The sequence below is a fragment of the Mytilus galloprovincialis genome, chromosome 7, assembly GCF_965363235.1.
Source record: "Mytilus galloprovincialis chromosome 7, xbMytGall1.hap1.1, whole genome shotgun sequence".
NCBI classification, from domain to species: domain Eukaryota; kingdom Metazoa; phylum Mollusca; class Bivalvia; order Mytilida; family Mytilidae; genus Mytilus; species Mytilus galloprovincialis.
This window is the reverse complement of record NC_134844.1, coordinates 19,711,595-19,735,120: the sequence shown is the minus strand read 5'-3', so window position 1 is coordinate 19,735,120 and position 23,526 is coordinate 19,711,595. Positions and strand designations below refer to the sequence as shown.

The 23,526-nt window shown below is 31.9% G+C and overlaps 1 protein-coding gene across 2 annotated transcripts; it reads right to left on the bottom strand.

The window, feature by feature from the left end:
- On the bottom strand, positions 1–23,526 carry LOC143082485 (protein AATF-like). Of its 2 annotated transcripts, none has more exons than XM_076258166.1 (14): positions 23,383–23,526; positions 20,095–20,259; positions 18,807–19,017; positions 18,080–18,273; positions 17,659–17,736; positions 16,749–16,886; positions 15,796–15,892; positions 14,426–14,608; positions 8,512–8,620; positions 3,780–3,896; positions 3,110–3,246; positions 1,853–1,933; positions 1,248–1,319; positions 1–181 (listed from the first exon to the last, which is right to left on the bottom strand). In XM_076258166.1, exons 1-14 carry the CDS (start codon positions 23,462–23,464, stop codon positions 73–75), a joined length of 1,773 nt encoding a protein of 590 aa, XP_076114281.1. In that variant the 5' UTR covers positions 23,465–23,526; the 3' UTR covers positions 1–72. The 2 variants fall into 2 exon arrangements, with proteins under 2 accessions (XP_076114281.1, XP_076114282.1); XM_076258167.1 differs by having other exon boundaries at positions 18,089–18,273.

The following is a 23,526-nucleotide window of genomic DNA, read 5'->3' as shown; positions in this document are numbered from 1 at the left end:
GAGATTTATAATTGCACTTTATTATATCAATTAAAAAGATCAATGTTTTCTATCTGTTATCAGCTAAAGATGTCAGCTTTCATCCACAGTTCCCTGTTCAGACAAGTTAGTTCCATTCAATTTCACGGTCTCTTTTTCAGACTGGTATCTTTTCCCAAACAACGATTTAAACAAGTCATCTCTGTAAAAGAAAAACTTTATATACTCAATGATCTTTCACTACACATTTCTATTTATTACAAACTATCTGTCCACTGTCAAATATTTAAGGTGAAGATTTGTTTTAGCCAAGCAATTTCAATTTGTTCAATCTATCCTTAATGTTTACAATTATTTTATTCCATATTCTATATTATCACATATTTGTTACGAATACGTTGGGTTTTGCATATGCAATAACCTCAAAATTGCCCGTGGCAAAAAAGACGATATTCATATTGCGCCCTGATTCCAAATGACGTCACATCAATGCGTACTTAACGACACTTTTGTGATACAAAATTTAAAATTTTACCTGTTATGTTTCATTAAATTGTAATAATTGAACTTTGTGTCTCTATTCTGCAGAACTTAGATATGTGATAAATAGATTATAACATGTCTTTTCCATATTGGCCCTGGTATCATCCCTCGACCCATATCGGCCCTCGGCTTAAGCCTCGAGGCCGATATGGGAGTCTCGGGATGATACCAGGGCCAATATGGAAAAGGCCATGTTATAATCTATACTTATTCTTCATGCAAATCTCAATTTAACCCTCCATATGGGTATGGGTTCTGCATATTCTTAACATGTTAAATAATTAAATGAAAAGAAAGTCAACATGAAAATTAAATAAGGAAGTCACAGAGAAGAACTATTTTTTTTATCGATTTGACCCACAAAAAAATCATCCTTATACAGGTAAGAACTATTTACATATTTTTTTTAATCTATGACATGAAATCAAACAGACCCAGAAAAATTGCCATTTTACATATGAGTGTGCTTGAAAATACTTATGTATATCTCATGTCATAGATCATCAGTATTCTAAGTCATCTCAATGGCTAATAAAAGGCAGTCTAGTCTAATGTGAATCAAAAATACAAATACTTTTGGTAATGTTTTATATACTGGGTATGTTTTAGTTGATTATATATCAAATATAAGAATTTGAGTCAAATTGCTGAATATGAATTTGACACATAAATAGAACTTCAATAATTATCAGAAGTAAGAAAAGAATAATCCATTTCACACTTACTTAGATTCATCTGTCCATGTTATGTTGTCCATTGGTGCCATAAAACTTACAAGTTTTGAATGTGCATTGTACCTGAAATAACAATTAACAAATTATTTAAGTTATATTAGCTAAAAACTTCATTAATAGTTGTATATAAGAACTTAATAAAGAAATATTCCATTAAAATATTTATTGTAGAATAGACAAAAGACATAATATCAATCACAATGCTAGAGCAGGTGGTTGATAAAAAAAAAAAAAAATAAAAGGATGTGTGCTATAAATAGTCTCACAAAGTTTCAAGCGCAGTGTTTGGTAGCTGATTCATTTTAATAGCATTACAATGAAAGTTTTCGTTGGTTTATCTTATCACCAGGTTTAACACAAATCTTACAGGTAAAACCAGTTCTCCTGTGTTGGTTGGTTTGTTTTAAGTGTAGTGTTTTGTGGACTTTTTGGGTTTTTGGCAATGGTGTTCTATTTTTAGACTTGATTTATTTTCATGTCCTTTTTGTATCTAATGTATTTAGGTCAATTGCTTTGTAGAAACAAGACTTACACTATCATATCCATAACTTCCTTCTTTTCTAAATAACAAAAACAGTCTTACTTATAATAATTACCTCGTCTTTCTTCCTTTACTGGCTTTGGTGTCAATCTTCTTTTTAACTTTATTTCGCAATTTCTGAATTTCTAACCACTGCCTGGAAGATACAAAGCAGGCAAAATATTTTAAACTTTATTCCAGTAAGCTCTACATATTCTTAATAAGGTCTTGATATAATATATATTTGATTAAAACTTAACAGAGATTGATCCTAGGATATACTGAATTGTTCATGACTTGCAATCTAACTTAGTCATCATTTATCTTTTGTGAAACGGACTCCTGCATCTTGACTGTTGTTTATAAAACTTCACTAAAACTGAATGGCTAAAGTAACTTGGTTTTCACAATTTAAATCACAAAACACTAAAAATAAATTGACATTCAACATTAATCATTTCATATGTGGACATTCAGCAGTGACTTAAAATTTACTTATTGAAGGTACATGTAGTAGTCAATGGGTACCTAATTCAGTAAATGTTAGCCAAGCAATAGGCCTCTTGTCTACCTTGTGCACCAATGTGTATTCTATGAAGGAAATGATAATAAAACCTACATCCTTGAAATGTAAAATACAGAGCTTTTGTAAGTTTAATTTTTTAAATTTCACTTAAAATCTAAGCTTAGTTAATATGGTATTTTCATCACATTCTCCAGTTAACCTAATTTACTGGACTGTGAAGTAAGGTTTGCACCTTAAAGACGAATATACAACTTTATTTTAATGAATGAACTGTGCAGGTTGACTTGGTGTAAATTGAAGAAAAATTGTTGAAGGACATTGTGATGCAGATATATTTGCTTTGTGACATCAAATTTTTCTGGGAAAAAGCATCAATTGGTCGTCATGTTTATTTTATACTCTGAAGAAAGAATTTAGATAATGTTGTGAAATAGAATATGAGCTGTATCAGATTGAAAACAACCGTATGTCAGTGAACTTATATATGGACTTTGTCAGTGAACTTATATATGGACTTTGTCAGTGAACTTATATATGGACTTTGTCAGTGAACTTATATATGGACTTTGTCAGTGAACTTATATATGGACTTTGGAACATTCAGATACATATAAAAGATGCATTTTTGTCTTTTTTGTAAATTTTCTTAAAACAGCTCCATTTACAAACAGTTGCAGACTTTCCATAGAGATTTTCTCAACCCCGAAATATGACACATGTATTGATATCGATAAACATAAGGTAGATTTCTAACTGACGCAGCTGATATGATATTTAAACATCAGTTCACTATCATCACCAATATACCTGCTAATAGCCACAGGATCTTCTATATCTGCAGTTTTACGTTCTATTAACTCCCGTAACTGTTGGTGATAAAAGTCGCTGTCATCAAATATCTCTGCATCATGATTCCTCAGATGGTCTCCTGTCACATCAGTTGTCTGTTAATTAAATAAAACAAGTTTTAAACCATCCACACAAACTTAAATATGAGCACATGTAACAAAAATATTTATTTTATAAAAATAACTTTCATTGTCAGAAACCATAAGTTCTTCAAAAGTTTTCAGATAAATTTCATATAAGTACTGTCTGACAAATTAGCATCTAATTCTGAACTTTACCTCTAGACATACGATTCAGAAAAGCAGTTTGTTACTCATGGCACATATCATGCTGATATCAATCTAAAACCTTTTTTATGCCTAATTACAAAACTACTACAGCATGTTGCTACTTCCTGCATCAATTAACACGATTACATATCACCCAAATAAAAGACAATTTTATAACCTGTATAATTTTGGATATAAGAAGATGTGGTATGAGTGCCAATGAGACAACTCTCCATCCAAGTCATAATTTGTAAAAGTAAACCAATGTAGGTCAAAGTACAGTCTTCAACACAGAGCCCTGGCTCACACTAAACAGCAAGCTATAAAGGGCCCAAAAAATTATTTATATTTCTACTGACCAGGTCATTGTTCATCTGTTCCTCGTTATTCTGTTCATCCTCAGGCTTACCCAGTACCGTGTAGACAGATCTCTTTAACTGGGTTCTTTTTATCAACCTTTCTTTGTCACCTAAAATCTAAACAAAAAACACACTGATTGCAAATAGTCCTGGATAGAAAAAAAAGTTAAATAAAGGAAAACTAGAAAAGAAATTTATAGTAAGAATGGGCAAGGATTAAGAAATGTTTTCATCATGGTCTGATAAATGGTGTATTCTTTTTTATAGGATTGTGTAAGGCTTGATAACCAAAATCATTTACTGAAAATAAATTATACAATATATATAACTGGTAATTTCCATTAACAGATGGATCAGATCTGGCTAATCAAGTGAATATTTTTGTTTCGACTTTGATTGTCCATATTGTATTGTTTTCTTTTTTTAAAGGATTTTGTGAGAAATAATGAATTCTTAAATCTGTTTGACAATAGGTAAGCCTGTGCTCTTTATTAATTACAACAAAAACATTGGACACATGTAGTGTTTTCAGGTAATTGTATGTCATTTCCAAACTTGGTTAATTAATGTCCCTAATTTAACACCTTAATTCATATTGTACTGTGAAAGTACTTTTATTCGTGGGGTACCAATTTTCGTGGTTTTCGTGGATGACTTTATCCACGAATTTAAGTGTCCAACGAAATAAAATAACCATTGTCTAAATCAAGACCTGGAAAGATCCCAATCGGTAGGTTTGACTACTGATATGACATGTATGATCTAGTCTAAGAGAAGATATTGAATAGCACCAACTCTGAGAATACTTTAATAGCAGTCACAGAACTACAACCGCATGCAGGATTATACCCATTTAATCTTTAATAACCTAAAATGTACAACTTTTGTTTTTGATCAATGAAAGTCAGATTTCCGGTATTGATATGCTAGTATGATAAAGTGTTCATTTTACGTCCTCTCCTCATAGTTCTCATACATATAAGAAATAAAAAAATTATGCTGGTCTTTATTTTGCTAAGAATTATTTGGCAATTCATAGCATTTGTTTATGTTACTGTTTTCTTTAGGTGACATGTTAATGGCCTAATTAACACCTTTGATGGTCTTTAATCTGTTAATCACTTTATCATGGGTTAATTAGTGTTATCACTACGATTTACACGGGTCAATGTTTACTTTGCAATTTCCTTCAATCTAAACTATTTGTAACCCTCGTTTCTAAAGGCTTCAATTTTTCAATTTTTTTTTTTTTTTTTAGAAAACTAAAATCCACGAATTTAAAAACCCACGAACATGTAAATATTGCTCAAACCACGAAAATTGATACCCACGAATTAAAGTACTTTCACAGTATATAATTAATAATTCACTTATGTCCACCTGCTTCAACTTAATCTTAAACCAATAAAAGATATAAAATTTAGTGTCAGCCTAATAAGCAATTAAGATATATTGGGTTCTGAAACTGAATCCAATTAGCTGTATCCAAATACCCCTATCTTTAACGCTAGCTTCTGCTCTTGTTAGGTTATAAAACAAATTAATGTCCTATATTGTATACATCTGATCTGGCTTTCAATCATTTAGAATCTGTTTCCCCGTTGATTGATTAAGATTAAAGAGGTTTTGTGAGGTTTGGTGGAAGGTCGAATTCCTTCAATTATTTATTTGTTTAAAGTCAACTTATTGCCTATTACAAATATATTCAATTCACTAGATAAAGAAGTTCAATAAACAATTTTACTCCAAATCATAAAAAAATGGTTCAGGTAAAATTCCTACTCTCCGAGCTTAAACCAATCTACAATATGTATATGATCCCTTTAATGTTTTATTAAGTATAAACCAGGTGCTCCGCAGGGCGCAGCTTAATACAACAGCAGATGTCGAACCCTGAACAGTTGGGGCAAGTATGGACACAACATTCAAGCTTGATGCAGCTCTGAATTTGGATTGCGATAAAATTTTTGACATAATATGAGTTTCTGACACAAAACAAATGTCAAGATCTTACAAATCTATTGCGCAATATTGTTCAATTAAAGATTTCTTCTTTTAACTTTTCAAAAATTTGGAATTTGAGAAATTTAAAAAAAATAAACAGCTGCGCCATGAGCGCATGATACGCCCGTCGTCTTGTGTGAAAGTTTTATGCAATAATCATAAATAGTTTCTGAGAAAGTTTTAAGCAATAACCATATATTGTTTTTGAGATACGGAGGGACATATGAAACCCCCCCCCCCCTCTTTTTTTTCTTCAAAAAAACTAAATATCACTAAAATGAAATTTTGAATCAAAACCAAAAAGTATACAGATCTTTAGATTAATATAACAAAGAAGTGTGTAAAGTTTTAAGCAATAATCATAAATTGTTTTTGAGATACGGCGCGACATGTAAAAAAAAACCTCTCCCTTTTTTACAAAATACTAAATAACTGAAAAATGAAATTTTGAATCATCACCAAAAAGTATACAGATGTTAAGATTAATATAACAAAGAAGTGTGTAAAGTTTTAAGCAATAATCATAAATCCTTTTTGAGATACGGCGCAACATGTAAAAAACCCCTCCCCCTTTTTTACAAAATACTCAATAACTCAAAAATGAAATTTTGAATCATCACCAAAAAGTATACAGATCTTAAGATTAATATAACTAAGAATTGTGTAAAGTTTTAAGCAATAATCAAAAATCGTTTTTGATATACGGAGCTTTATGTGAAAAAAACACCCCCCTGTTTCTGTTACAAAGTGCCATAACTCAAAAAGTTTTAATCTTATTTTCACCAAAAAGTATACAGATCATTTGACCATCATAAGAAACAACTATAATAAGTTTCATGAAATTTGGATAAGTCGTTCTCAAGTTACGGTGCGACATGTTTACGCTGGACAGACGGACGGACACCGGACAGTTGTATAACATAATACGTCCTGTCAAAATTTTGACGGGCGTATAAAAATTGACCCCTACCCTCCCCCTTTTTTGACAATTAATCCAAAACCTGACATTTCTTTACACATAATATACAAGTAGTGTAAGGGAGGTAAATCCGAACATACCCAACATTGTATGTTAAATGTTTTAGAATTACCTCCCTTACACTGCTTTTAAATTGTCTTAATTGTCCATTGACCAGAAATACCTAGTTTTTCCCCTTTTTTGCCCCTAATTCCGAAAAATTTTGAGCCATAACCCCCCAAAGTCAATACTAACCATCCCTTCATGGTATGGAAACTTGTGATTTAATTTCAGAGAGATTCATACACTTAAAGTTATTGTTTGAAAACTACAAAAATGATTATTTTGGGCCCCTTATTTGGCCCCTAATTTCTAAACTATTGGGACCATAACCCCCAAAATCAATCCCAACCTTCCTTTAGTGGTATTGAACCTCCTTGTAAAACTTTATAGAGATCCATACACTTAAACACAAGTTATTGTCTGTAAAGTAGAAAAAATGCTTCTTTTTGGCCCTTTTTTTCTACATATATTTGGAAAAATTAACCCCAAACTGAATCCAAGCCTTCCCTGTGTTATATGGAAACTTGTGGTACAATTTCAGAAAGATCCATACAGTTATACACAAGTTATTGTCTTAAAACTAGAAAAATGCTTGTTTTTGCCCCTTTTTGGCCCTTAATTCCTGGACTGTTTTCCCAATCACTCCTTAAAATAAATCCCAACCTTCTACTTATAGTATTAAACATTGTGGTACAATTTCAGAACAATTGAAATAATAATACATAACTTTTTGTCCTGAAACTAGATAAATGCTATTTTTGGCCCCATTGGGCCCCTAATTCCTAAACCTTTGGGACCATAACCGCCAAAATCAATCCCAAGCTTCCTTTTGTGGTTATAAACATTCTTTAAAAATTTTATTGATTTCTTTTTACTTGTTCAAAAGTTATTATCTGGAAACAATCCGTCTTCGGACGACGCTGACGATGACGCTGATGACGACGCAGAGGTCGCTGATGACATGATACCAATATACGACCAAAAAGTTTTTTATTTTTGCGGTCGTATAAAAAAAAAATATGTGGTAAGATTGTCAATGAGACAACTCTAAGCCAGAGACCAAATGATGTTATAAGTAGAAGTTAACAACTATAGGAAATCATTCAGCTCGAGTTCATTATGTGGTAATTTTTCATTCAAAATTTCAATTTACTAAAAGTAATGTATGGAGCATTTCTGTATTTGTTTTTTTATAATATCTGTCACATCATATACTGTGCAATATCTCATGTTTGTTACTTATATTGTCATATCTAATTTTAATTGATAATTGTAAATGCCCCTTATGAGACTACGACTGAAATAACAAATATTTGATTTTATTTTGATTTTATTTAAGAATTGAATGCTTCTTTTTGTGACTTCATTGGGGTGTAAAAGCGTTGACCAAAGTACATTCATTCTAAAAATGTGCGCACAGTCAACACTTTTACAACCCTATGAAGTTACAAAAATAAGCATTCAATACTTATAACTACATTTTTTAGCTAGGATCATGAAAACACGAATTTTATCATTTTTTAATTTAATTCACCTGTGCACTTTATTGTGGGACCATGTGGCATCATGAATGAAAAGTTTTATTGAGTAATGCAATTGCTTAAGGAATAACATGTGATGTGCAGTTAGCCAATCAGTATAACGTTTTATAGTGAAACATACATCTAATGTAATTATTAGTGCAATATACTTGTGAAATGATCTTACCTGCTCTATCTGTTTCAGAGCTGACTGTTCAAAGTTAGAGAATGATTTACTTTTGAGTTTACCACCAGACAGACGAGTCTTGTCGTACCATTTCTGGATTGTGTTATTTCTGTAATGATAATATTTAATATTTCAATCCTCTTTACTGAATTGATTGGTCCACTAAATTTCCAAAATAATTGCAGCATCTTCTTACCAATATTTAACCTTGCTTGCCAGGATAAAAACTTAATTGTAAAAATAAAGAAGTTCATGTAAAGTTTTGATGTTACAAAAAAAAATGTTTGACAACCCAATGCAAAAGTGATTGTTATAAGATATCAATATTTCAAGTGTTACATAATCTTGGGTGCAGTGTTGAGGTCAACATTAACCAAGAAAACTAAACATTGACCAATGAACCATGCCAGGTAGGCATGTATAGCTAACAATTCTTCCATACAACAAATATAGTTGACCTATTGCTTACAGTTAAAGAAAAACAGACCAAAACACAAAAATTTAACACTGAGCAATGAACCCTGAAAATGAGGTCAAATAAAACCTAAGCGACTGACATATAGATCATAAAATATTTCCATACACCAAATATAGTTGACCTATTGCATATAGTATTAGAAAAAAAAAAGACCAAAACTCAACCAGATGCTCCGCAGGGCGCAGCTTTATACGACCGCAGAGGTTGAACCCTGAACGGTTGAGGCAAGTATGGACACAACATTCAAGCTGGATTCAGCTCTAAATTTGGATTGTGATTAAATAGTTGACACAGTATAGGTTTCTGACACAGAATGAATGTGGTCTAATGAACTTAAAAAAAAATGTTTGCCTTTGAGCAATTCACTATGCTGTTGAATATTAATCCTCTCAAAAAAATGTTTGAAGAAATTTTCTTTTTATTTATGAAATCTGAAATGAAAAAAATTGACCCTCCAATTTTTTTTTCACATCCCCCTTTCCCTTATTTCAAAACTGATCTCAATTCAAATTTCTAATGAAGTTTGCAACAATAACTACTCATTTAAATACATCATAAAATATTAAAATGTAAAAAAAGTGCTTGTTATCACTGAATGGTAAAGATTGTTTTAATCTATCAGTTGGTAGTAAAAGTGAATATACATTGTATATTGTATAAAACAATGATTTAAGTTGATTCAACTACTATTCTGGACAAAGAAAGATAACTCCAATTGAAATCCAATTGGAATTTCTTGCTATTGCACAATATTGTGCAATTAGATATTTCTTGCTATTGTGCAATACTGTGCAATTGAAAATATTTGCTATTGCACAATACTGTGCAATTGAAGATTTCTTGCTATTGCACAATACTGTGCAATTGAAGATTTCTTGCTATTGCTGAATACTGTGCAATTGAAAATTTCTTGCTATTGCACAATACTTAATATAATAATTTTGGATCCTGATTTGGACCAACTTGAAAACTGGGCCCATAATCAAAAATCTAAGTACATGTTTAGATTCAGCATATCAAAGAGGCCCAAGAATTCAATTTTTGTTAAAATCAAATTTAGTTTAATTTTGGACCCTTTGGACGTTAATGTAAACCAATTTTAAAACGGGACCAAAAATTAAGAATCTACATACACAGTTAGATTTGGCATATCAAAGAACCCCAATTATTCAATTTTTGATGAAATCAAACAAAGTTTAATTTTGGACCCCGATTTGGACCAACTTGAAAACTGGGCCAATAATAAAAAATCTAAGTACATTTTTAGATTCAGCATATCAAAGAACCCCAAGGATTCAATTTTTGTTAAAATCAAACTAAGTTTAATTTTGGACCCTTTGGACCTTAATGTAGACCAATTTGAAAACGGGACCAAAAATTAAGAATCTACATACACAGTTAGATTCGGCATATCAAAGAACCCCAATTATTCAATTTTTGATAAAATCAAACAAAGTTTAAATCTGGACCCTTTGGGCCCTTTATTCCTAAACTGTTGGGACCAAAACTCCCAAAATCAATACCAACCTTCCTTTTATGGTCATAAACCTTGTGTTTAAATTTCATAGATTTCTATTTACTTATACTAAAGTTATGGTGCGAAAACCAAGAAAAATGCTTATTTTGGGTCCCTTTTTGGCCCCTAATTCCTAAACTGTTGGGACCTAAACTCCCAAAATCAATACCAACCTTCCTTTTGTGGTCATAAACATTGTGTTTAAATTTCATTGATTTCTATTTACTTAAACTAAAGTTATTGTGCGAAAACCAAGAATAATGCTTATTTGGGCCCTTTTTTGGCCCCTAATTCCTAAACTGTTGGAACCAAAACTCCCAAAATCAATCCCAACCTTTCTTTTGTGGTCATAAACCTTATGTCAAAATTTCATAGATTTCTATTTACTTAAACTAAAGTTATAGTGCGAAAACCAAGAAAATGCTTATTTGGGCCCTTTTTGGCCCCTAATTCCTAAAATGTTGGGACTAAAACTCCCAAAATCAATCCCAACCTTCCTTTTGTGGTCATAAACCTTGTGTTAAAATTTCATAGATTTCTATTCACTTTTACTAAAGTTAGAGTGCGAAAACTAAAAGTATTCGGACGACGACGACGACGACGACGCCAACGACGACGCCAACGTGATAGCAATATACGACGAAAAATTTTTCAAATTTTGCGGTCGTATAAAAACTTAACTTTGCCACTGAACCATGAAAATGAGGTCAAGGTCAGATGAGACCTGCCAGCTAGACATGTACACCTTACAATCATTCCATACACCAAAAATATAGACCTAATGCAAAAAGGCTTGACATATTTAATAATTAATAAAGTTAATCATGTTTTTCAAGTGTGAGAAAACAAAATGGTTCAGATATTTTTTAAGTATGTGTTGTCTGTAAGATCAATCCAGTAGCAAATATTACATGCAAATCAGGACAAAAATATGCCTCATGAATATCAATTCCAAACCAATTAAAGATAAATGGAAGATAGACAACAAAAGAATCTGACAGTAATTAATGTCAATCTCCAGAAGATATGTTACAGTGTGACTTTACCCATATACCTTGTTTTTTCTCTTTAGAACTTATACCCATAATACTTTGTACTTTCTCTTTAGATTTGTACCCATAATACCTTGTTCTTTCTTTTCCTGTTCTTCCTCATCACCAGTTTACATTACAATCATTCCATACACCAAATATAGTAGACCTAATGCATACAGTATAATAAAAACAGACCAAAACACAACCAGATGCTCCGCAGGGCGTATCTTTATACGACCGCAGAGGTTGAACCCTGAACGGTTGGGGCAAGTATGGACACAACATTCAAGCTGGATTCAGCTCTAAATTTGGATTGTGATTAAATAGTTGACACAGCATAGGTTTCTGACACAGAATGAATGTGTTCTAATGAACCTAAAAATTTTTGTTTTCTCTTAGAGCAATTCACTATGCTGTTGAATATTAATCCTCTCAAAAAAATGTTTGAAGAAATTTTCTTTTTTATTTATGAAATTTCAAATGAGAAAAATTGAACCCAATTTTTTTAATCACATCCCCCTTTCCCTTATTCCAAAACTAATCTCAATTAAAATTTCTAATGGAGTTTGCAACAATAACTACTCATTTAAATACATCATAAAATATTAAGATGTAAAAAAAACTGCTTGTTATCACTGAATGGTAAAGATTATTTTAATTTATCAGTTGGTAGTAAAAAGTGAATATACATTGTATATTGTATATAACAAAGATTTAAGTTGATTCTGGACAAAGAAAGATAACTCCTATTAAAAAAAAATCTTGCTATTGCACAATATTTTGCAATTAGATATTTCTTGCTTACTATTCTGGACAAAGAAAGATAACTCTAATTAAAAAAAAATTTGCTATTTCACAATATTGTGCAATTAGATATTTCTTGCCATTGCGCAATACTATGCAATTGAAAAGACTTGCTATTGCACAATACTTAATATAATAATTTTAGATCCTGATTTGGACCAACTTGAAAACTGGGCCCATAATAAAAAATCTAAGTACATTTTTGGATTCAGCATATCAAAGAACCCCAAGATTTCAATTTTTGTTAAAATCAGACTAAGTTTAATTTTGGACCCTTTGGACTTTAGTGTAGACCAATTTGAAAACAGGACCAAAAATGAAGAATCTACATACACAGTTAGATTTGGTATATCAAAGAACCCCATTTATTCAATTTTTGATGAAATCAAACAAAGTTTAATTTTGGACCCCGATTTGGACCAACTTGAAAACTGGGCCAATAATCAAGAATCTAAGTACATTTTTAGATTCAGCATATCAAAGAACCTAACTGATTCATTTTTTGTCAAAATCAAACTAAGTTTAATTTTGGACCCTTTGGACCTTAATGTAGACCAATTTGAAAACGGGACCAAAAGTTAAGAATCTACATACACAGTCATGACAGTTAGATTCGGCATATCAAAGAACCCCAATTATTCAATTTTGATGAAATCAAACAAAGTTTAATTTTGGTCGCTTTGGGCCCCTTATTCTGTTGGGACCAAAACTCCAAAAATCAATACCAACCTTCCTTTTATGGTCATAAACCTTGTGTTTAAATTTCATAGATTTCTATTTACTTATACTAACGTTATGGTGCGAAAACCAAGAAAAATGCTTATTTGGGTCCCTTTTTGGCCCCTAATTCCTAAACTGTTGGGACCTAAACTCCCAAAATCAATACCAACCTTCCTTTTGTAGTCATTAACATTGTGTTTAAATTTCATTTACTTAAACTAAAGTTATTGTGCGAAAACCAAGAATAATGCTTATTTGGGCCCTTTTTTGGCCCCTAATTCCTAAACTGTTGAAACCAAAACTCCCAAAATCAATCCCAACCTTTCTTTTGTGGTCATAAACCTTGTGTCAAAATTTCATAGATTTCTATTAACTTAAACTAAAGTTATAGTGCGAAAACCAAGAAAATGCTTATTTGGGCCCTTTTTGGCCCCTAATTCCTAAAATGTTGGGACCAAAACTCCCAAAATCAATACCAACCTTCCTTTTGTGGTCATAAACCTTGTGTTAAAATTTCATAGATTTCCATTCACTTTTACTAAAGTTAGAGTGCGAAAACTAAAAGTATTCGGACGACGACGACGCCAACGTGATAGCAATATACGACGAAAATTTTTTCAAATTTTGCGGTCGTATAAAAACTTAACTAAAACTACTGAACCATGAAAATGAGATCAAGGTCAGATGACACCTGCCAGTTGGACATGTACACCTTACAGTCCTTCCATACACCGAATATACTAGACCTATTGCTTATAGTATCTGAGATATGGACTTGACCACCAAAACTTAACCTTGTTCACTGATCCATGAAATGAGGTCGAGGTCAAGTGAAAACTGTGCGACGAGCATGAGGACCTTGCAAGGTACGCACCTACCAAATATAGTTATCCTATTACTTATAATAAAAGAGAATTTAACATTACAAAAAATCTTTAACTTTTTTTTCAAGTAGTCACTGAACCATGAAAATGAGGTCAAGGACATTGGATATGTGACTGACGGAACCTTCGTCACATGAGGCATCCATATACAAAGTATGAAGCATCCAGGTCTTCCACCTTCTAAAATAAAAAGCTTTTAAGAAGTGAGCCAACGCCGCCGCCGCCGCCACCGGATCACCATTCCTATGTCAAGCTTTCTGCGACAAAAGTCGCAGGCTCGACAATTATATAATTGTCCGTCAGTTTTCAGATAATGAAAGTCGACTGTATATAAACTCTATCTCAGTCAGGAAACTTTATTTTTATCTATCACTTTCTTTTTTAACCATGGCTTTGTCAGTTTACTTTTTGACTTACGAGTTTGAATGTCTCTTTGTTATCTTTTACCTATCATTTTACAATTTAAACATATGTTTACCTGAATGTCTGGAAATCTTTATGTCTTTTAGCAAGGAACTCTGGGTAATTGTCCATTTTAATTTTTCTTTTCACACCCACTTGTACTGGTTCCTTTTTTTTAACTGGTTTCTCTTCCTCATCTGTATCGCTTGGGATTTCTTCATCGTCATCGTCATCTTTTGGTTGCTCTTTTTTGCCTTTTCTAAAATACATAGTAAAATTTAACCTATAATTCCAATTAGAAAAGATTATATTGCATTTTTTCCCAGACTTGAAAGTTTCTTTTCATATCATATTACCAGAAAGCAATGTTTGTTCAATTAGTTGATGGAAGCAACTTTGTACCTATTTACTAACTGGTAACAGCATCATTTTGTTCCACTTACCAATTGTGAATTATTTTATGGTGGATCTTTCATGACCAGGTCACTTTTTATAGTGTTTAAGTTAACAGTATTTGTTTATTGTCATTGGATGATAAAAATTATGTTATCATTCGGAAGTTTGTAAATCATTATTATTACATGTTTTCTATATTCTAATTTCTTTATCATTTGCCAGTCCTGTCAAGCCTTGCAGAATAACACAGTGTTAAAAGTACATTTTCTGTTTTCAAATAAGAGCTGTTCCATAAAAAACATACATGGGACCCAGGGAAGGCAACTTAAATTTGCCACTATGGGTGGATGCGAAATATTGTGTTGAACAGTTTAAAATTATGCAGGACTCTAAATCACTTCTATGGGTGGTCACTCTGTTTTCAAAGTGCCTTCCCTGGGTACCATGTATGTTTTAATGGAACAGCCCTAAGTTTTTTCTATTTATTTATAGAAATTGATATTTGAATTTACAATGTTAGATTATAATTAATCTTATTCCTATTGAATGGTTTAATTCTTTAAATTAATTTTGATTTTCAGGAATATGGGATGTTCCATAAAAACATATATAAAACCCAGGGAAGACACTTTGAAATCTCAACTATGTGTGGGTGTTTAAATTATTTTGAACCATGAAAATGAAAAGATAAATTCTAAATTGCCTCTATACTTGGTTACTCCATTTTTCTAGTGCCTTCCCTTGGTACCATGCATGTTTTAATAGAATAGCCCGAATTGACATATAAATCAAGCAGGATCTGCTTATCCTTCTGAAGCACTGGAGATCACCCCCTGTTTTTGATGGGGTTCATGTTGCTTAGTCTTTAGTTTTCTATGTTGTGTCTTGTGTACTATTATTTGTCTGTTTGTCTTTTTATTTTTAGCCATGGCATTGTCAGTTTATTTTCAATCTATGAGTTTGACTGTCCCTCTGGTATCTCTCGCCCATCTTTTAAGTCTAGTTATTGCATATGATTTTAAAGCATTTGATCAGACATTTAACACTTACTGTCCACTGATCAAGTGCCTGGTTTCTGAGTTCTGTAACATCAGCAATGTCTGTAACTGAACCAGTTTATCCAACAATTTCTTTAACATGGCTTGAGCTACAAAATGTACATATAATTATAGATTATCGTTGATCATCTCAACGAGATTCATTTTCTCGCTTGAGCCGATACAGCGAAAGCGAGAAAAGCAATCGAGTTGAGATGACTAATGATAATCTGTTTATCGCTATTTTACCTATGACGATGTTGTCAATTTCATGTCAATTTCATTAGCAACGCCACATGCCTCCTTAGTTTCTAGCGATAATTTTCAATCTCAAGCGAGTAGCATGATATGAAAAATTATCACAAATTTCAAATGTTCAATGAATTACAAATCTTCTAAAGGAATATACCGGTATGCAGACTCTTGCAAAACCATGAATCAAACGTCTACAAAAATCAAGTTTTTCCTCAATCCACAAACAAATAAATGAATCTATAGTATCTTGCCTTTTGTCTTAATTTCTAACCTGAATACTGACACGTTAATTAAGATTTGATTTTATTTACTGAAAATGCAGAGATTTTTGTGATATTTTTATTTTTACAGAGTTTTGCAACAGGGTATGTTGCAAAATTAAAGCATGCATTTTGATTTTTGTTATCATTTATTTTGTATGCAGCTCTTCCCAGAAATTGAAATAACTGAGCTGCAATTCTTGTGTATAGTTAAACATTAGCAAAAACAAATGCACACTAAAATATCTCAATTTACAGAAGTGTTGGTGTTTATTCCTCTATTTATTGACTTATTCATCGATAGCTTACATAGTCAAGAGTCTGCTTTCAAATAAGCATGTTAATTTATTATTGAACATGACAAATATGCAACACATCATTGGCCATTTGCTCTCTGGTGGAGAGTTATAACATTGGCAATCAAACATCTTTTTATTTTAATTTGCCTTACTGTCTGCTGCTGACTCTTTGAATTCTGCTCCGCCATCTTTCTCGAACTGTTTCCAGACATCAAACTGGGGCATCTGGTTTATAATTCCTGCTACTTTTTGAAGTTTTATTCTGCCTTCTAGAAAACTATCCCATAATCCTGAAATTTATAATTTTAAAAATGTTTACACAAATATTGTATAGAGGCCAAATCTTATTATCCCATTTTTACCTGCTCCCAAAAAATGGAAAAATAACCCAAATGCAAAAATATCCAAGTTTACATTATGTTCAGAACATAGTGTTATGACTGTTTTTCATAAAAGTTAAATAACTAGATGTTTAGGTACAAAGATTTTTTCTTTTCATTTTAAAAGGACAGAAAATAAAATCCATTCTATTTTCTCTATTTAGATGTTTTTGTCAGCAGACTTTCTTAAAAAAAGTTTAAACTAGCATTAATAAACAGATATATCATGTTAAGGAGGGGTATTTGTGAAAAATACCAGTCGAGAGAATGTTAAATTTCGCAAGCCGTAAGGCGAGGGAAATTCATTCTCAAGACTGGTATTTTTCGCAAATACCCCTCAAGAACATGCTTTATCTGTTTAATTACACTGAATGTTAACTTTCAAAAACGCATTGATGATCGTGACGTTACAAGCATGTTTTTTTTTTTTAAATACCACGGCAGAAAGGGTAAAAAAGGCATATCCTTTTTGCATATACCCCTGGCGGCGTTAAAAAATGAACGATATTCATTTGATAACAGTAAATTGGTGAAAAATACTTTGGCTATCAACCAATCAAAACCCAGGATTCTTACATAAGGTGTAATTATCTGGAAAATATAACAAATATATTTCGGAATTTACATCTGAAATATTCCTGAACAAAGGCCAATGATTTTGCAGTACATTTACGATGTATACCTAATTGTTGTTTTGCAGCTTCCCCTTTTTGGACCTCTTCTGCCACACTAGTCCTTGAAAAACTTTTCACGTCTTCATCTATAAAAAAAAGAATTAAAATAATTTTCAGTGCTGGAAAATACAATTTTGTTAAGGGGCCAGTTGAAGCCAGCCGCTGCGTGCGGGATTTTCTCGCTTTGTTGAATAGAGTTAATTCAATTAAGAAATAAATCATATGTTTCAGAGATGTGAAAAACACATGTTTCAGAACTTCAAGTATTTGATGTCAGCATGTGGTGCATTGGTGTTCAATCCAGTAGTAAATATTACATGTGATTAAAGACAAAAATAGGTTCTTGCAATATGAATATGAATTCTAGACAAATTACATCTTCCAACACAAGCAAAAATGTGCTGCAAATTTCCAGAAGATATTTTATACCCATAATACTTTGTTCTTCCTCTTCCTGTTCTTCACCCTCTTCTTCATCACCAGTTTCATCGTCTGACATATCCTCACCACTAACATCTTCATTGCCACTTTCATCATCCTTGTCACTTTCATCTTCATTGCCACTATTATCTCCCATATCATCATCATCTGCATATTTACTGAAGTCTCCATCATCTTCAAAACTAAACATGAAAACAAAGACCGTTCTTGAACAACTATTCATTGTAGAAGTAGTTCACTGTTTCATTGACATTTTCATCTATTTCAATACATATTTCACTAAAAATAAAACGACTAACTTTTTCAAGTTTTCTGTGCTGTCTTTGGATTTGGTTTTCAGAAAATGGATAAAAAAATCAGATGAAAATGCATGATAAATGAAGGAAAAGGCAATGTATGTCAGCAATAATAGCATACCTTATAGGTACCTAAACCTATATTTTTTTTCCGATATTAAAATTAATAATTTTTTCAAATGATAAAACAGTTGTAGAGAATTGTAAAGATTTGAAGAACTTGTTTTTGCACTTCTGAACTTCTGATAACAAGTGTGCTCTTGTATGCATTCAAAGGTATGATGATTCAATTCAAAAAGGAACATCCCTTTAAGAAATCTTGATGTATAACTTTGACACAATTTTCTTTTCAAACGTAAGTGATTGCATATATTGTAATTAAAGCTTATTAATAAATAATAAAGAGAATAAATTATAACCTGAATCCTGGTTTACTTTCACTCAATGTTGCTGCTTTAAAACTTGATTGAAATTCTTCTAAATTATCTTCATCTTCGTCATCTGAGTTATCTCCCTTAGACAAAAGCTCATCATCTGAATCAGTTTTATCTCCATCTTCAGATATATCTTCATCTAGTTCATCACTTTCATCATCCAAATTCTGATCTTTGTCATCATAAGGATTATTCCCTATAAAATTCATATTAGATATCATTAATAATCACATTCTATAAAATGCAAGGAAATTTAAAGTTTAAAAATAATGATGTATGGAATTTAGTGTCAAATTGAAAAGGTTTTTATATCACATTCCAAATTGCTAGAAGAAACAACAAGCTATTAAGGCATACAAGACTGTACTTTGACCTATACTGTTGTGGTTTTTTTTTTACAGATTATGACTTGGATGGAGAGTTGTCTCATTGGCACTCATACCACATCTTCTTATATCTATATACTAGTTTCTTCTTCTTTTTCAAGCAAGATTGTAGGTTTTCCTGTGTTTAGCATACCTCACTAGAAACTAAACTAACTTTTAAAACATTAATATTGTATACTATGACTACAACATGATTTCTATTGAATTTCTAAATATCCTACATTTGTAACTACATGTATTTTATTTTTTCATCAATTCAAATAATAATCTTCATTTAAATATTTCTAAAACTTTTGAATGTTCTTTTTTTTTTTTTTTATTAAAGCCATTCATTGCAGATATTATCTCTTTAAAGAACCCAAAAACAACTCAATCAGATACCCATTATAAGACATATTGATTTTCTAAATCAAACATATGAGGCTTTATTTATAATGAAGTGCTTGCATTAGCTTAACATGAATTCTGAAAATTAGCTAATGACTTTTCAAAATCTTAGTTTTGGTTTCTGCTCATGCTGTGCTTACATTACATAATAGTTGTTAATTTCTGTGTTAATTGGTATCTTATCAAGAATTTTGATCTTTGGCAATCACACCACATCTTCTTAATTTTATATCTCCTTCATGTAGAAATTACAAACAACTAGTATTTTAATGATAGTTTAAGGACATGCATATCTTGTAGGTAGCTAAACTCAATTTTTTATGAATTGTTGATGCAATAAGTTCCTTTACCAAAATGTATTCGATGAAGAAACAGATAGATGATGTGACCATACATAAACAGTGTCATAAACTTGTCCCCTGTAAAATCATGTGACTAAAACTTATGCCTGTTTGTGCATATTTTTGTTTACTGAATAGTTGATGCTGTATATCTCTTACCTAACTCTTCCAGTTCATCCAGTTTTTTTCTTGATGTTCTCTTCCCAGCATATTTTTTATCACAATCTGTCAACAGTGGTGCTGCCCTCTGTCTAAGTTTACTACTTGTGAAGGGGAGATCATCTACCTCATCCTCATCTTTCTCTACTAATCGTGCAGATGTATCTGAATATAGAGAATGAATATAAAACAAGTCCAATTTGAAATTATGATTTATGTATGAGTTATACCTAGTATTTAATTTGTACCATAATGTAATCTTTTGTAACCATATAATCAGATGCAGAAGTTCATTATGTCTACACTCCATATGAATTAAAATAACACTATAATATTTTTGTCAGTCTGACTTTTCTTTATTAATCTTCACCAGGAACAATTTATATTTTTTACAGGAAGGATGAAAGACAACTTGCATAACCAAGGAATTTGACTTTTGTCGGATGAATCACAAACATGTAAAATGAATTGCCCTTGTTGACTATGGCTCATTCAGGGCAAAACATGACATCCAAATATCTGCTTTGTGATGTTATATTTTCCAAAAATAAACTTTATAGGAAACTTGTATATGGGAAACCGGACAATGTGACCAGGATTTTGAATTCACTGGGACATGAATGTAGTGATTATTCATTCTTTATTGCATGCAATCTAACGGCAGGTATTGCTCTGAAAGAAAGAGTACGCTTCAGTAATTATTTTCTTAAAATAAATATTATGAAACACAAATGAAATGTTAATGCAATTAGAATTTATGTATTGCTAAAGGTAAGACATAATTGTTTATATCAATGAAATAATGAAAGACTGACAGGTGTCAAAGCAAAAAAATATAAAAGCCTTCCAACATGAACACGTCCAGGACGTCATAATTATTTCAACTACAAATTTAGAGGGCATTATTTTATAATGAAACAGATTCCTGTTTGCTTCATTGTGAGTAATGGGATGGAATCATAACCTTGTTTGGCTTGGAGAGTAGTGGATGTACGATTTGCAAAATCATATTTAAAGGTATCACATCCGTTGCTCCAAAAACAACATTTGCACCCTATATTTTTCGCCTCCTGGGTCTGTTTGCACCATATTTTATATTTAAATACCGGTTGAAATATTAGTTTGTTTTTTTTTAGTATATTTAAGAATTAAATGCTTCTTTTTGTAACTTCATTGGGGTGTAGAAGCGTTGACACAAGTACATTTTGTATGAAGGGCGGAACCTCTTCATTCTAATATTCTAATAATGTACACACGGTCAACACTTTTACAACCCTATGAAGTTACAAAAAGAAGCATTCAATACTTATAATAACATGGATTCGTATCTACGAAATCTAGTCAAATCGGCATCTGGTTAAATCGTCACCTGGTCAAATCGGCACCCGGTATAGTCAAATTGGCACCTAGTCAAATTGTCACCTGGTTAAATCGGTACCCGATGTAGTAATTTCGGCACCCATGATAAATATATGTATTTTTTATCAAGCATTTTCAGAAAAATATTGACTTATTTACATTATTTGGAGATTCTGTAGGTTTTTTCCTGTTCATTTTTTAAAATGTGTATTCAAGGTATTGGATACTTGTAATGCATATTTAAACCAGTTGAGCATTTTGCACGATTGTTGGTTTAATGCTGTATAAACTTTCAAGAAAACCTTCTTTCTTGCTAATTATTTTCCATGCGAGTTTGATAAGTATTAATACTGGTAAAGACTCATAGTTTTCCCTTTAATTGCTTCTAATTTCCTCAGAAATTGTCTAAAATGCAGGTTGAGGGTTACAGGTTTAAGTATTAGATATAACACTAGGGCCTCATAATTAAACAACATCTTGGGCAATGGCTTCATTGTTTTTTTATTCAGATTTTGAAGAAAAGAAAACATCAATGACTACATGTATAGAGTTAAAACTTAAAATAACAAATATGTTAATTATGAAATAAGTTATTAATTCACTGAAAAAAAACCTAATCAAAACATCATTCATAGAATGTTAAGAAAACTTCAAACAAATAACTTTTGTATTTTAACTGCTTGGTGGTTTTTTTTTTAAATTTTTAGAATTATTTAAATATATTATTTGAAATATTATTGGATGCCGAATTGACTTTCAATAGATGCCGAGTTGACTAAATGCCGATTTAACCAGGTGCCGATTTGACTTGTACCCGTATCTACACTACTGGCCGTACTGACAATAACTTTATAATATAAGTTCATAATTATTCTTTTGCTTCTGCCAGGTAATGGCCACAATCAACGGACTGATTATTCTGCCATGGTTTGGTGCGCATATTCGACCACCGGTAATCACAGGATGCTGATGGTACTTGGAAGGATTTATCATGCATGTTTCGTGTCATTCTTTTCGGTGGTATTAGACGACCTTCCTTTGACATGGCCACTTTGTTGTTTTCTATTTTGTATAGCATTGTGAGTCTCGCTTCTTTCCTTCTTTGTTCTAGGGATGTCCATTTCAGATGTTGTAGCATCAAGTTAACGCTGGAGTAGTTATGATGCTTGTTAGATACATAACGAGCTCCTCTTCTTTGTACCATCTCAAGTCTGTCAGTCTCTGTCTTAAGGCAGCAACCATTTGATTTTCTGGGGGGGGCTATGGTTTTTTTTGGAAAAAAAAGTTTGTTTCCATTTTTTGGAGAAAAAAATAATTTGTTTTTGATTCTGAGAAAAAAAATATTGTTTGTTTCACCCTCAGCTGCCACTATATGTAATGCTAAAATTGAAAGAAAAAAATTGTTTTCGACTTGTCGCGAAAAAAATAGATTGTTTTTCGCCGCAGGCGAAAAAAAAAATTTGTCCAGAAAAAAAAACCATAGCCCCCCCCAGAAAATCAAATGGTTGCTGCCTAAGGTATGGATCCCATACTGGACTGGCATATTCTACAATTGGACGTACCAATGTTTTATAGGCGTTCTCCTTCACTGTACATGTAGTTGATCCTATATTTAAATTTCTTTTTAGGAAACTAATTGTTCGATTTGCCTTATTGCATATGCTATTTACATGGTCATTCCATCTGTGCTCGGATGTAAATGTGCAGCCTAGATATTTTGCACTGCTGACTGACTCAAGAATTTGACCATGTAGACTGTATGAGGTTGCAATTGTCTTGTTTTTCCTGCTGATGGTGAGAACATTGCATTTGTCAGGGTGGAATGACATTTTCCATTTTGATTCCTATATTCCAAGTTTGTCCAGATCTAGTTGTAAATGATGTGAATCTTTGTCCGATGATTTCTACCCATATAAGAACATAATTTACCATCTCCAAAAAAATCTTCAGGATCTTTAAATTCTGGTACAGTTGATGATAATTTAGCTATCTGTTCGCGTAGGCTAACCATGCTTGCTCATGTATGCGAATCTGGCCATGAAAAGTCTAGAAACTTTCCAAATGCAATCAACG

Excerpts from the sequence above, each read along its gene's own strand:
- LOC143082485 (XM_076258166.1), bottom strand. The coding sequence starts at position 23,464 with ATGGTTAGCCTACGCGAACAGATAGCTAAATTATCATCAACTGTACCA. Across the intron at positions 19,018-20,094 it reads GGATGAACTGGAAGAGTTAG|GGAATAATCCTTATGATGAC; the intron begins GTAAGAGATATA and ends TGAATTTTATAG. Across the intron at positions 15,893-16,748 it reads CAAAGAGTCAGCAGCAGACA|CTCAAGCCATGTTAAAGAAA; the intron begins GTAAGGCAAATT and ends TACATTTTGTAG.